Here is a 12,301-nt window from a genome sequence, read left to right as displayed (position 1 = left end):
AATTTCCCTTATCATAAAATTCAAATTTATACCCTAATGGGGGGATTTAAATTACGTGTAAGGGGAAAAAATATCTTAACTAACTTTTTCATTTAGTCATGAGACTTATCATACGAAAATAATTTTATCATGGTGCTAGTTTTAAGGAATGACAAATGTCTATGACCCATGTCTGAAAGGATTTATATCAAATGTTGAGCTATTAAGCTATTCACATTGTGTCAGGCTGGTTAATTCAATATCTATATATTTAAGACTTAGTGCCATAGCATCGAGCAGACTGCGGGACAACAACGCGAATATTGCTGATTTAAGTGATCAGAACAGACCAACAAAGGTGGCTGAAAACTTTTCTGAACTGTATGATAACGAGTGGACAGATGCTTTTGATGTACTTCAGGATGAACTTGGTGAAAAGGAAACCATAGATTTCCTTCTTATTACTTTGATGGTATGATAATTATATATATCTAAGAGCAAGACGTATTACACAAATTTCTCTGCAAGATCATATATTTTAAGAATTATATAAAGTCATTTATTAGAAAAATTGTTTTAGGTTATATTTAGTGTTCACATATTTTTTTTATACTTTATAATGTTAAAGGTACATTATGCCACAGAAAGGTTTTATTAGCTCGACTATTCGAAGAATATGAGAGCTATTGTAGTCGCCCCGGCGTCGGCGTCAGCGTCAGCGTCCGCGTCGGCGTCTGCGTTGGTTAAAGTTTTTTGTAAAGTCAAATATCTCAATTATTACTTGAGATATTCAATTGAAACTTACAATACTTATTTATAGTAACAAGGTACATCAGATTGACAAGTTGGATAACTCTGCCTACAATATTGACAGAATTATACCCCTTTTTAACTTAGAAATTTTGGTTAAAGTTTTTTGTAAAGTCAAATATCTCAATTATTACTTGAGATATTCAATTGAAACTTACAATACTTATTTATAGTAACAAGGTACATCAGATTGACAAGTTGGATAACTCTGCCTACAATATTGACAGAATTATGCCCCTTTTTAACTTACAAATTTTGGTTAAAGTTTTTTGTGAAGTCAAATATCTCAATTATTGCTTGAGATATTCAATTGAAACTTACAATACTTATTTATAGTAACAAGGTACATCAGATTGACAAGTTGGATAACTCTGCCTACAATATTGACAGAATTATGCCCCTTTGGAACTTAGAAATTTTGGTTAAAGTTTTTTTGTAAAGTCAAATATCTCAATTATTGCTTGAGATATTCAATTGAAATGTAAAATACTTTTTTATAGTAACAATGTACATCAGTTTGCAAAATTGCATAACTCTGCCTGCAATATTTGCAGAATTATTTGCCCCTTTGAAACTTAGAAATTTTGGTTGAGGTTATAGGTCTTCAAAGATATTTACTTGAAACTTTACACATGCACTTAGGGTCTAATTGGAGGGTCATAATTGTATGTCACTGACCAAGTTCCATAACTCTATCTTGCATTAAGGCTGATTCATATCCCCTTTTCTACTAAGTATCTTGGTTAATGTTTACATGCAAGTTTTACATATCTCAATAACTATTACAGATATTTATTTAAAACTTCACATATGCATTTAGGGTCATAATTGTAGGTCACTGACAAAGATCCAAAATTCTATCTTGCATTTAGGCTGATTTTTCTCCCCTTTTTCAACTTAGAAATTCATGGTAAAGTTTTGTTTGTAAGCTGCTATCTCAATAACTACTGAAGGGTTTGTGCCTTTTTTGGGACAATTTTATGCATTCATAATAATAAAGCAGTGATTTACTTCTTAATAACAAGCCTTTGTACCTTGTCTGTCAAATTTATGTAATCTGATAGGTAATTAGTATTATTATACTCAATAAAACACCCTTGTGACATTACCTTCCGAATAGTCAAGCCAATACTGTATAATTAGACTCTCTGTAAGGCCTATAACATGAATTTATAAAAAAAAATTTGCCCTTTTGTGAACTTAAAAAAATTAACATTATCAAGGCTCTTTTACTATCAAGCACTAATAATAGTCGAGCGTGCTGTCCTACAGACAGCTCTTGTTTTATATTTCAAAAGCATCTTAAGTTCCTCATTGGCCAATTATCTGACCTTTCGTTTGCTTTTGCTACAATTTGACAATAGTGAGAAATTATTTGTCATGAAAGTAGCACACTTAGTGTACACTTTTAATATTTTGACTCCCATGCAAAATATAAAATCACTATAATAGTACTTATTGTCAAAAATAAATTAGTGTGAAAGATGGATCGGGTTATAGGCAAAAGAGTAACATTTTGGAAGTCATCTAAGGTCACTAGAATTGAAAATCTTTAAGAAACAACAATGGAATGTATTTCTAGGGCATGCTGAACCATTCAACTATGATATAAACGTCATAAAACGTATGTCTGCCTGTACTAAAATAAGAAAATGTGTCTGAGGCACAGTGTGTCTTTAACTCAACGCTTGTTTTAAATAATGATATGTAAATCATTCCGTAGATTACTTTGATAAAGACAATTAGTAATGCACATTCTAAATATGAACTGTATTATTTATCGTATTCAAATAAGAAAAGCAATTTGAGTTGGATCAAAAAAATCATCTCTATTACAGGAATCATTTAAAATATGCCAAGAACTTTCCTCCGAAAATTATCTTGAAAAAGTGCAACACTGCATTGAACTCCCAGTACAGGTAACGTCTTAGGAATATTATTATTTGAAAGTTGATATTGGGGATAGAATTGTTTGAAACCTTCATAATCATATTCTACTTTCACTTGTAATTATAAAAGTGTTACAAAATGTATAAACATACAAATAAGCAACATTTGGGTTTAATAATAGTCTGTCTTTCTGGTAAGTGGGACACCTTTTGAAATTGTTGTATAGTCAAGAAGTAAATCTCCTATCCCGTCGACGATATGTACATGTATTATGTATATACACCATTTCAGAGGGTACCTTCGGTAAGCACACAATGTGCACTTCCAGACGAGTTGATTCAGCAAATCAAAGAGTTCCGGAAGTCACGTGCACCATACGTCATCAACGATGTTATAAAGGTGATAAGTTTATTTAGGTTGATAACTTGTAAATATTAAAAAGGTAAAGAAATGACAAGGCAATTATTTTTGGAATACCAAACTTGTGTATATGTTGAACAACAACGATTATCTAAGTGTGTAGGGAAGAGTTGTGTGTGGGGGTCGGTCATACCCTCTAATAACTTTAAAAGCATTAAGTGCTGTACCAAGAAAAGTTTTTGTATCATTTTTGAACTTGATTCTATATGTATTCGAATATCTGTAAATAGTGTTGTTGATTTTCGTGTATCATTTGAGTAGTATGACTTTGGAATTATCTGAATAAATGTAAAACGTGTGACAGATTTTCTCAGAAAATTAAGAAAAATATTTTGCGTTTTAGGAAGTATTAGACAAAGTACAATCCAAGTATGACAGTAAGGAAGAAGTACAGGCGTATAAACGCAAGTGTGTCGAGTTGTGCTGGTTAATGGTTGTACAGAATCCACCACTGATCCTATCAACAACCGCTCAACAACAATTTGATACCAATTTGTACAAGGACTATACCAAGCGGGGGAAGTATGTAGACTATGTGGTTTGGCCAGCCTTGTTGCTTCACGAAGGCGGTCCTCTCTTATCAAAAGGCGTAGCACAGGGTTGCAAAAAGCAGTCGTAGATGAAGATAATAAATATCTGATCCGCTCCTTTCTGTACAAGTAGGAGGCCCTGTTATATCAAAAGACTTTTGGCAAAGGATGCAATGACCAATTATAAACAATTTTTAATACCTCAACTATTTTGCATTGTATGTGTATGTTGTATATAATAAAAATCTTTTCACATAAGTAAGCAATATATATTAAGTAATCAGTTGAGTATAAAATAATTAATATGAAGCAATATTCACAATGTTTATTTGAAAACTCTTTTCATTTATGTAATCGAATCTAATTTGTATGTTTTTGCGCAAATATTTTTAGTAATGTTTTGTTTCTGAATTTAGCTGAATATTAAGAAAGAGATGTTTTTTTCTTACCGTTAAATGGTAGCTTTCATAATGTGGTATAATCCATTGTGTTTTCCACTTTAAAATGCGTAAAACAAAGTATTAATATAGTCAAGTTCTAACAAAAATACTGCTAATTTTACTTTTGATTTTTATGATTACTTTACTTTAATAACTTGCTAAGCAGGATTATCATTTATGTTCATTTTAATCATGTTTCGTTTGTTCTATATTTGAAAAAAATGTAATCTTTAAAATAAATTTGACTTGATTATTAACCTTATTGAGTTGACATTTCGTTATTTTTCAAGATGTTTGTATATCAAATATTAATTTTACAAGACATACTTAATTTAATCTTATATAAATGTTAAAGTTCTTCATTCAGTTTAACCCTTTCCCCCATGAGCATATTGTGAAAAATGGCCGTTTTCACTGAAAAGCCTCCTGTTACAAGTTCAAACTGCTATGAAACTATGAAAAATGCTTCAATACTAATCAAACTTGGCACAAATGATGACTGGAACATTGCCTTTGTAACGACATGCTCAGTCTTAAAATTCTTGTTACAATGGCAACGAGGGGACATCTCAAAATTGCCAAAAATCACTATTTTGCCTCGAGTTTTTCCATCAAAATTTATTTCAAAGTGCTGCAACTTCTCAATGGATTGAGATAGAGTCAAAGGCTTTTCAGTGTTGGTTACGCGTTACATTATGATCGACCTGGGGTCATTTTTAGCCTCTCACAAGTCCAAAATTTTCTTGGCGAAGTGGGGGACTCCGCCCCCTTCAAACCCCCTAACAGAAGGGGGCACATCCCCCTTCTGACAACCCCCTGATGTATCTTTTGGATTGGGGGCGGCGCCGAAAAAGTGCTCATTTTTTTTCGCAACATTTCTCAGACGAAAACATGTGTTTGGGGCCCAAATAGGACATTTTTCACTATTTGAGGCCTAAAAAGGGGGGGGGGGGGGGTCGAAAGTGCGTTGTTTTGCGTATATATGAGGTAAAGGGTTAAGACAACAAGAAGAAAGTATATAACCGCTTTCAAAGAGTAAAATCTCCGTGGTTTTGCGACGATTAAATACTCAGTTATGTTGTAGATTAACATTAGTGACGCTTGTTAATAGTGTTTGTTAACATGATCAATGATGATAAAATACTAGTACTAGTGTTGCATTCGGCTTGCCGCAAAACCCAAAAAAGATCTAAATATGTGACTATGCAAAGTCTTTTTTCCACATAATTGCGGTTCTGAACAAGGAAATCAGGGAATAAATATCATAATTAAAAGACGAATTTCAAAAGTAATTTCTTTTTATTTTATATCAATTAATACTTGTCAATCTAAATCCATATTTATTAATGAGGTCAGAAGAACAGGTGCTGGCCTCATATTTAAAATGGCTAACAAGAGCACCAATCATCGGCGAGTTCGTGAAGTACGATACGAGTAGCTTTAGTTAAACATTCCAACTAACTTTATCACTATAACAACAAATTAAATCATTCTACAAACAAGAACATCTCGAAACGGACACACGGACTTTTAAGATTTCTTTTGTTTGCAGAAATGAGAAAAAAAATTCTATTTCACTGAGACACTTCAAGAGTTTACATACTTGTATAAAACTTAATATATTACGTGTTTGAAAAAAATATTGTCCAACTTTGACCAATAGTAACACCGGCCACATACAGGTTCGCCAATATTCGATGGAAACGACCCTTTTTTAACTTCATTAACATTTTACAGAGACGGAGATGATTCATTGTTACCATCATCAATGCCCAAGTAAGTTGATTGTTTTTAGTATATTGAAAATAAATGTTCAAATTATTGTTAAGTATCATTTCAATAAACTGAGAACGCACAAACTACTTTTTTGTATTTTTGCATAGAGCCTTCTTACTACAACCGGCTAAATCTCTAGAGACATGCTTTAGAACCGTTCATTATCATTTCTGGAATTACAAGGTGAAAATTTGAAGTTAGCCAGCCGACAGTATTAGAGCCTGGCCAAACATGTGCAGGTTTGTCGGGCTCTTATTTTTCCCCTCATTTTGACGTGTTTTGACGGCGTTTTGCCCCCCTTTTTTGATGCCTCAAACAGTGAAAAAATGACTTATTTAGACCCCAAACACTGTTTTTCGTTTGAGAAATGTTGTTAAAAAGATTCATTGAGAAGTTGCAGCACTTTGAAAGTTTTGATGGAAAATAACAATACAAAATAGTGATTTTGGGCACTTTTAAGACGTCCTCCGATGTCATGGTATCAGGAAATTTACGATTGAGCATGCTGTTACAGAGGCTATGGTCTAGTCAACATTTGTGCCAAGTTTCATCAATACTGAAGCATTCTTCATAGTTTCATAGCAGTTTGAACTTGTAACAGGAGGTTTTTCAATGTAAACGGCCATTTTTCACAACATGTTCATGGGGTAAAAGGTTAAAAGTTCGTTTAAAAATCATGATTAATTTCCGTTGCTAATGATAAGTTAAACCGAATGACAATTTTAGACCCGGTGTAAAATTATCTTGGAGTCAGAGTAAGACTTTTTGATTGTTTTACAAATACATGTACATGCAAAATTTCAAAACCCACCTGTTGATAAAGTTGTCTGATATAAAAAAGTAATATTGTGAAAATCGAATCTCAAATTGGCATAAGTTTCAGCTTATCATTCTCTAACCATTCTCTAATCATTCTCTCAAGTATTCAATTTTGGCTTTATAAAGATTCAATGCATGATGAGATATAAATGCATTTTGAAATACATGTATTATCAAAACAAAAATCATATCCAAAAGCATAACTATGTAGATTAGAAACAGTGTTTTTATTATTGTTGTCTCCCTTTAACGTACTAATCAAAATAACATCCTGGTTTCGAAAGTTTAGAGTTGAATTGAGAACGAGAATCTTTTACCTTTTTCGTGGAAATGACGAGATTAAACGTGTGTGAAATGTATATTTTCCACATAGTGTAAATATAGAGTGTATCATAAAAGGTAAAAGCGGGTATTTATTATGTTGATTTGAACTATTTCATTTTTGTATATTTTGATTTAATAGCCTTAGTTTCGATATCGATATAGGTTTGTATAATACTACCGGGTTTATTTACTGATATACAATTAACGTATATTTTAACGAAGTTTGTACTATTAAATACAAATGTATATTACTTTCACGTTACACGAAGGTTTGTGAATAAATGTATTTGTAATTTGAATATGCATGTATTCATTGAACTCGTAACGATTATGACCATTTTAAACAACTGTATATATATACAGTTGGTATGGTACACACGTTGACAAACGCTATATATTTATATAACTGTATACACTACCCTTTAATCTGTTGCTTAACAGCTATTCATTCCGGTGTTATACAGCATTGCCAAGTTAAAAATGGGGAACATGATCCATAGTTTTCCAGGATTTCAATACATCACAAATAGCGACAGTGGACCCCCTCCCACTAAGAAAAGAAAGCTCGAAGATGGCAGTAGTGGTATCGGAGGCTCAATGTATGAAAAAGATTTGGAAATACATCATTTGCATTCGGAAATAAAACGGTTGGTGTCACGAGATTTATAACTGATAATTTAAACATCACTTGTATAACAGGTAGTGTTGTTTAAAAGTAGAAACAATTCATTCTTATTTCAGTGGTGATATATATTGAAAAAATGACTGAATAAAGATAACTTCCAAACTTTCAAAAATTATATGTTCAAAGTGTTAAATCTGCATTAAATAAATATGTAAACATATTTTCCTGTCGGCTTAAGAACCACTCAAGTCACTCTATTTTACAGGTTTACCTTACTGTTATAAGGTTTACTATCATGATTTGGCATTTGACCTGTTTTTCTGTCTTCAGCTTATAATATGGGAACCACTGGCCCTTTGTAGGTCATTCATATGTGTACATGTAAATATGACTAAATCAGCTTATATTTTATGAGGATCTCCATTGTAAGAGTAACAACAGAGGGCCCTTTAATTTTTGGTCCCTACAGCCTATATAATTTTGATTAAACTTAATTTTTATATTTTAGTTTAAAGGAATCGTGCGTGTGTATTGAAGATTATGAAGACATGAAACATAAATATCTAATAGAAAAGAATGCTAAGGATGACGCCTTACGAAGGTATTCATTATAAACATGTACATACATCAACCTAAAAATAGCCCTGTTTTGAAAACATGATGCGTCTTCTTTCAATGCATTGAAACGTATAAGTTTCTAGTCGATTTGTTGGTTGCTTGGTTAAAGTGGACTAAAAGCTTCGTTCCTTATTGTCATTTGATTCAAAACTGTCATAGTCTTATGACATAGTCATTAACTCATACCTTTATTATTTTATGTTATGCAAGATTGAGTGCCATCGCTTCGAGCAAATTACGGAATAACAATCCAAACATCGCTGATCTTAGTGATGCAAACAGACCTACAAAAATAGCCGAAAAGTTGTCAGAGTTATATGACAACCAATGGACAGACGCTTTCGGTGATCTGGAAAAAGGCATGAACGAAAGAGATATAATCCACTTTCTAAGGGACATCTTAATGGTTAAGTATCCAATGTTCTTTTAAATAGAAGTAAATATCTTATAAAACTTTTTCTTGATTGAACATACTGTAATTAAACATAAATATATGGATAATTTGAACAGTGTTGGCTAACGATGCTAGCATTTGGCAAACTGTTTTCTTCAATCTTGCCAACCTCAATTATCGTTCACTTAATTTACGTTTCCGAACGATATTTCCTTTTCGGCATAGCATTTAATAATAAAATATTAAATTATTTTAAGTGTATACAGTGTAGATTTAGAAAATGTTATTTGTAAGAAGTCATGTCTCTTATATACATTATTTTCAACAGAAATCCTACGCAGAATGTAAAGCAATTTCCTCTGATAATTACTTTGAGAAAGTTCAAAGATGTATAGAATGTCCACTACAGGTATGTTTTTACATTGTGCATAACAAAAATATTTAAGATCCATTTCATACAAATTATTAGATTAACGCTGCTGAATGGAGAAAATGTATATGTTAATGCAAAATAAAAAGAAATCCTTTGACTAGAGGAACAAAATATAATGGTACTTACGGTGTCCCTTCATTTAGTACATGACAGGTCGGATTGGCACATAGCAAATTAATTGATGAAAGTAGTAAACGGTATTTCTAATTGGGTGAGTCTACGGTTACACCACTTTCCTTTCCCTTATCGCTGCAGATAACTCCACTAGATATATTTTAATCCTTGTATATGAGGAAGCTATCGAGCTTGGCTATGAAAGGTCGATGGTTCTGCTTGGGATCCTGCTCTCGCCGAATAAATGCATGCGGTGGCATCACATGATATTGTTAACTATTTAAGTGAGAAATTCGCAATATTATTTCAACAGTGTTCCCTCCAAGCGAATGAAATTTGCTTTAACACTAAACATTTTAGTTCGCAGGGTCTGGGCAGTTGAAATCGGGATCAGTCCTTCCTGATTATTTGAAACAACAAATTAAGGAATTCAGAAAATTTCGTGCTGTGCATGTAGTCAATGATATCGAAAAGGTATGTTTAACAAAACCCTAGTTAAATTTATTAAGTTTTAGTTTTATATTGTAACAGAATAATGAAAATTTATTTGGGTCTGTGTACATACTGATCAAATTCTGTTTTGTTTGATCTTTGTTTGATTTTAAACTGCTACGTCTTGATACTTCACATCATATTGATTTATCTGAAACTCTATATATAATCATAGTTACCATAAAAAATTATAGAAGTTGCATTTCTTTATATGAAATATTTAAAATATTTCAAACCATTCATGTTACCACCAATGCATTTTCCTTTTTCTACGAAACAGGCAATAAAAGGAAAACTTAACACACATTCCAAAATGAGTGCAGGAGTCGATAGATATATCTCAAGCTGTGTTGAGATCACGTGGTTAATGGTGGTACAAGACCCTCCTCTTGTATTATCAACGTCGTCATCTTCAAAGTTTGATTCTAGAATATTCAGGGAATACACAAAGCGTGGACCTAATATCGATTACGTTGTCTGGCCAGCTCTTATTCTTCATGAAGGAGGTCCTCTGTTAGTGAAAGGGGTTGCTCAAGGATGTGTTCAACACCATCGATATCGATAACTTTAAAGATCGTCAGTTTGTTTTAATTAGATACATGTATGCCATTTATGTTGACATTCCATGAATATATTTTGTTCTTTGTGTTAACGAACGAACGAACGGACAAAGAAGAACGAACAAGCGAATGAATAACAAAAATAATGAATTGATAAATAAATGAATTTAAGTTCACAACAATCCGACAAAAGATTGAACAATTGCCGATTACATAATTATATTCATCTTACAAATTATAATAAAACAACACGTAATTAAGAAAATAAGTATAACAACTTATAAAATATGCTTTACATTTTGCATATTTGCATGATTTATAAGAACTACGAATGGTACAAATATAATGTTTACATTTTAGAAATTTAGACTCTAGTTTAGGTTGATCTCATGACCTTTATCAAATGATCTCTAGAACGTAAAATAGTGTTTTGTGCTGAATAACGAATACTTCAACAATGTACAACGAAAACGTCAGTGTTGTTATATTTTCTGTTTTTGTTTGTTTGTTTTGTTTGTTTGTTTTTTTGTTGTTTTTTTTTTTTTTGGGGGGGGGGCATTGGTTTCAGCATGTTAGTGTTGGTGAATGAATACCGCCAGCTTAAACCGGTGCTGCGGTGCGTGAGAAATGTTGCACTAAACACTTTCTCTCATAAAAAGACTCAATTAAACCTAGTATACAAGACATTTTGTTTTACCACTGTCTACTAGGGATCACCCTTTTTCTAGACTTTTTACATCATTATTGTATCCAAACATATTGTCCTTGCAATCTATCCCTTAAACGTTTTGCATACCGATGTTTAAGTGCAGATATTGTGAAGAGCATTTCTCATGTACATGTATTAAAATATGTTCTGCTTCAGCCGGTGCTAGGGGACGTGGAAGGAATTTTGCATTTACCACTGCCGCCAATGAACTTATTTAATTTATTTAAAACGAGCCTGTACATATTTCGTGTTGACCGACTTTTAAGGTTTCAATTTAAGTGTTTTTCGATCTTCCTATTTAGGCCTTTCAATTGATGGTTGGTGCCAATATTCCAACTTGAATACTGTTAAATCTCCCTTAAGATATGTTTTTAAATTTGTATTTTGACGTTTGATCTGTATTATGCAGGCTTCTCCTCAACCTCTGTTCCTCTTTCAAAATTCCATTTTATCTTCGTAACCTCTGTTTTTTTCAAAGATTCCATTTAGTTTAGTTCCGTTAATTATTTTCTCATTTAGGGCATACGCTTTTTTTTTTAATTCGGAACTATACACCTTTTGTATGAAATGACACGGTTGTCACAATAAATGTCTCATAATAAGTGCCATATGAACACATCTGCAGATGTTTCTTAGTTCAAAAATTTCACAATTTTCATGCGTAAAAAATGAATTCTGCTTAAGCCGGTGCTAGGGGACGTGAACGGTAAATACACTACCTCTATATCTACCGTCCATAAATAGCCTCAATCAAATTAAACATAAAGCATTTCAATTTTGCTGTTCTTTATGGATTCTTTATTTCTCTACATTATAGTACTTCAAAGTTTTATACTTGAGTAACTATGAGCACAAGGTATTGACATCAAACTCATTTAGATACCATCCGACCAAAATCATTAGGTAACATGCTAATGAAGTGAAACTAATAGTATCTGTGCTATAAAAGCAACACTGATTAATTCTGTTAAATAAAGTATTTCTCAATTTTTAACTTTAACCAAACCAATTGCGTTTTAAACGGTAACTTTATAATGATAAATATAACAGTTGCAAATTATTATATCGACAAGGGGATTTTCTTCCTCTGGTGTAACTCAGAAGTTTTTGTCGAACGAATTAAAAACCTTTCTTAATTTTGCCATTTCCCTGGATAAATGAGAATCATTAAAACGAAAGTGTATCCACAATTCAGTTTTTAGCTTTCAGGTATGTCCGTTACATACATATCGAAACAACTACAGAAAGAGCATCGAAATATGAGAGTATCTGATGTAGCCTCCGAGTATAAATGACATTGCCGTGTGTTTCGATGTTCTTTTTTGTATCACAGGCAAAATCAAAAACAAAACAAACAAAAAAAAAAAA

General features: G+C 32.4%; 2 protein-coding genes across 3 annotated transcripts; both read left to right on the top strand.

The window, feature by feature from the left end:
• Positions 1 to 261: 261 nt before the first annotated feature.
• On the top strand, positions 262 to 3,924 carry LOC132726169 (uncharacterized; the record flags this gene model as incomplete). Its single annotated transcript, XM_060711438.1, is given in 4 exon segments — positions 262 to 451; positions 2,628 to 2,708; positions 2,971 to 3,078; positions 3,443 to 3,924. Coding segments are annotated over 4 exon segments (655 nt in total), but the record flags the coding sequence as incomplete, so codon positions are not given.
• A 2,983-nt stretch (positions 3,925 to 6,907) lies between these two features.
• Positions 6,908 to 10,329, top strand: LOC132726168 (uncharacterized). 2 transcript variants are annotated; one of them, XM_060711436.1, is made up of 7 exons: positions 6,908 to 7,063; positions 7,453 to 7,635; positions 8,122 to 8,214; positions 8,442 to 8,637; positions 8,954 to 9,034; positions 9,533 to 9,646; positions 9,945 to 10,329. In XM_060711436.1, the coding sequence occupies exons 2-7, from the start codon at positions 7,469 to 7,471 to the stop codon at positions 10,227 to 10,229; spliced, it is 936 nt and encodes a 311-aa protein (XP_060567419.1). In that variant the 5' UTR covers positions 6,908 to 7,063; positions 7,453 to 7,468; the 3' UTR covers positions 10,230 to 10,329. The 2 variants fall into 2 exon arrangements, with proteins under 2 accessions (XP_060567419.1, XP_060567420.1); XM_060711437.1 differs by having other exon boundaries at positions 6,912 to 7,063; positions 7,430 to 7,635.
• Positions 10,330 to 12,301: the final 1,972 nt, after the last annotated feature.

Source organism: Ruditapes philippinarum, unplaced genomic scaffold (genome assembly GCF_026571515.1).
Source record: "Ruditapes philippinarum isolate M1 unplaced genomic scaffold, ASM2657151v2 ctg2011_1_1_1_1, whole genome shotgun sequence".
Taxonomy (NCBI): domain Eukaryota; kingdom Metazoa; phylum Mollusca; class Bivalvia; order Venerida; family Veneridae; genus Ruditapes; species Ruditapes philippinarum.
Note: the sequence above shows the minus strand (reverse complement) of the source record. Positions and strands in the feature narration are given on the sequence as shown.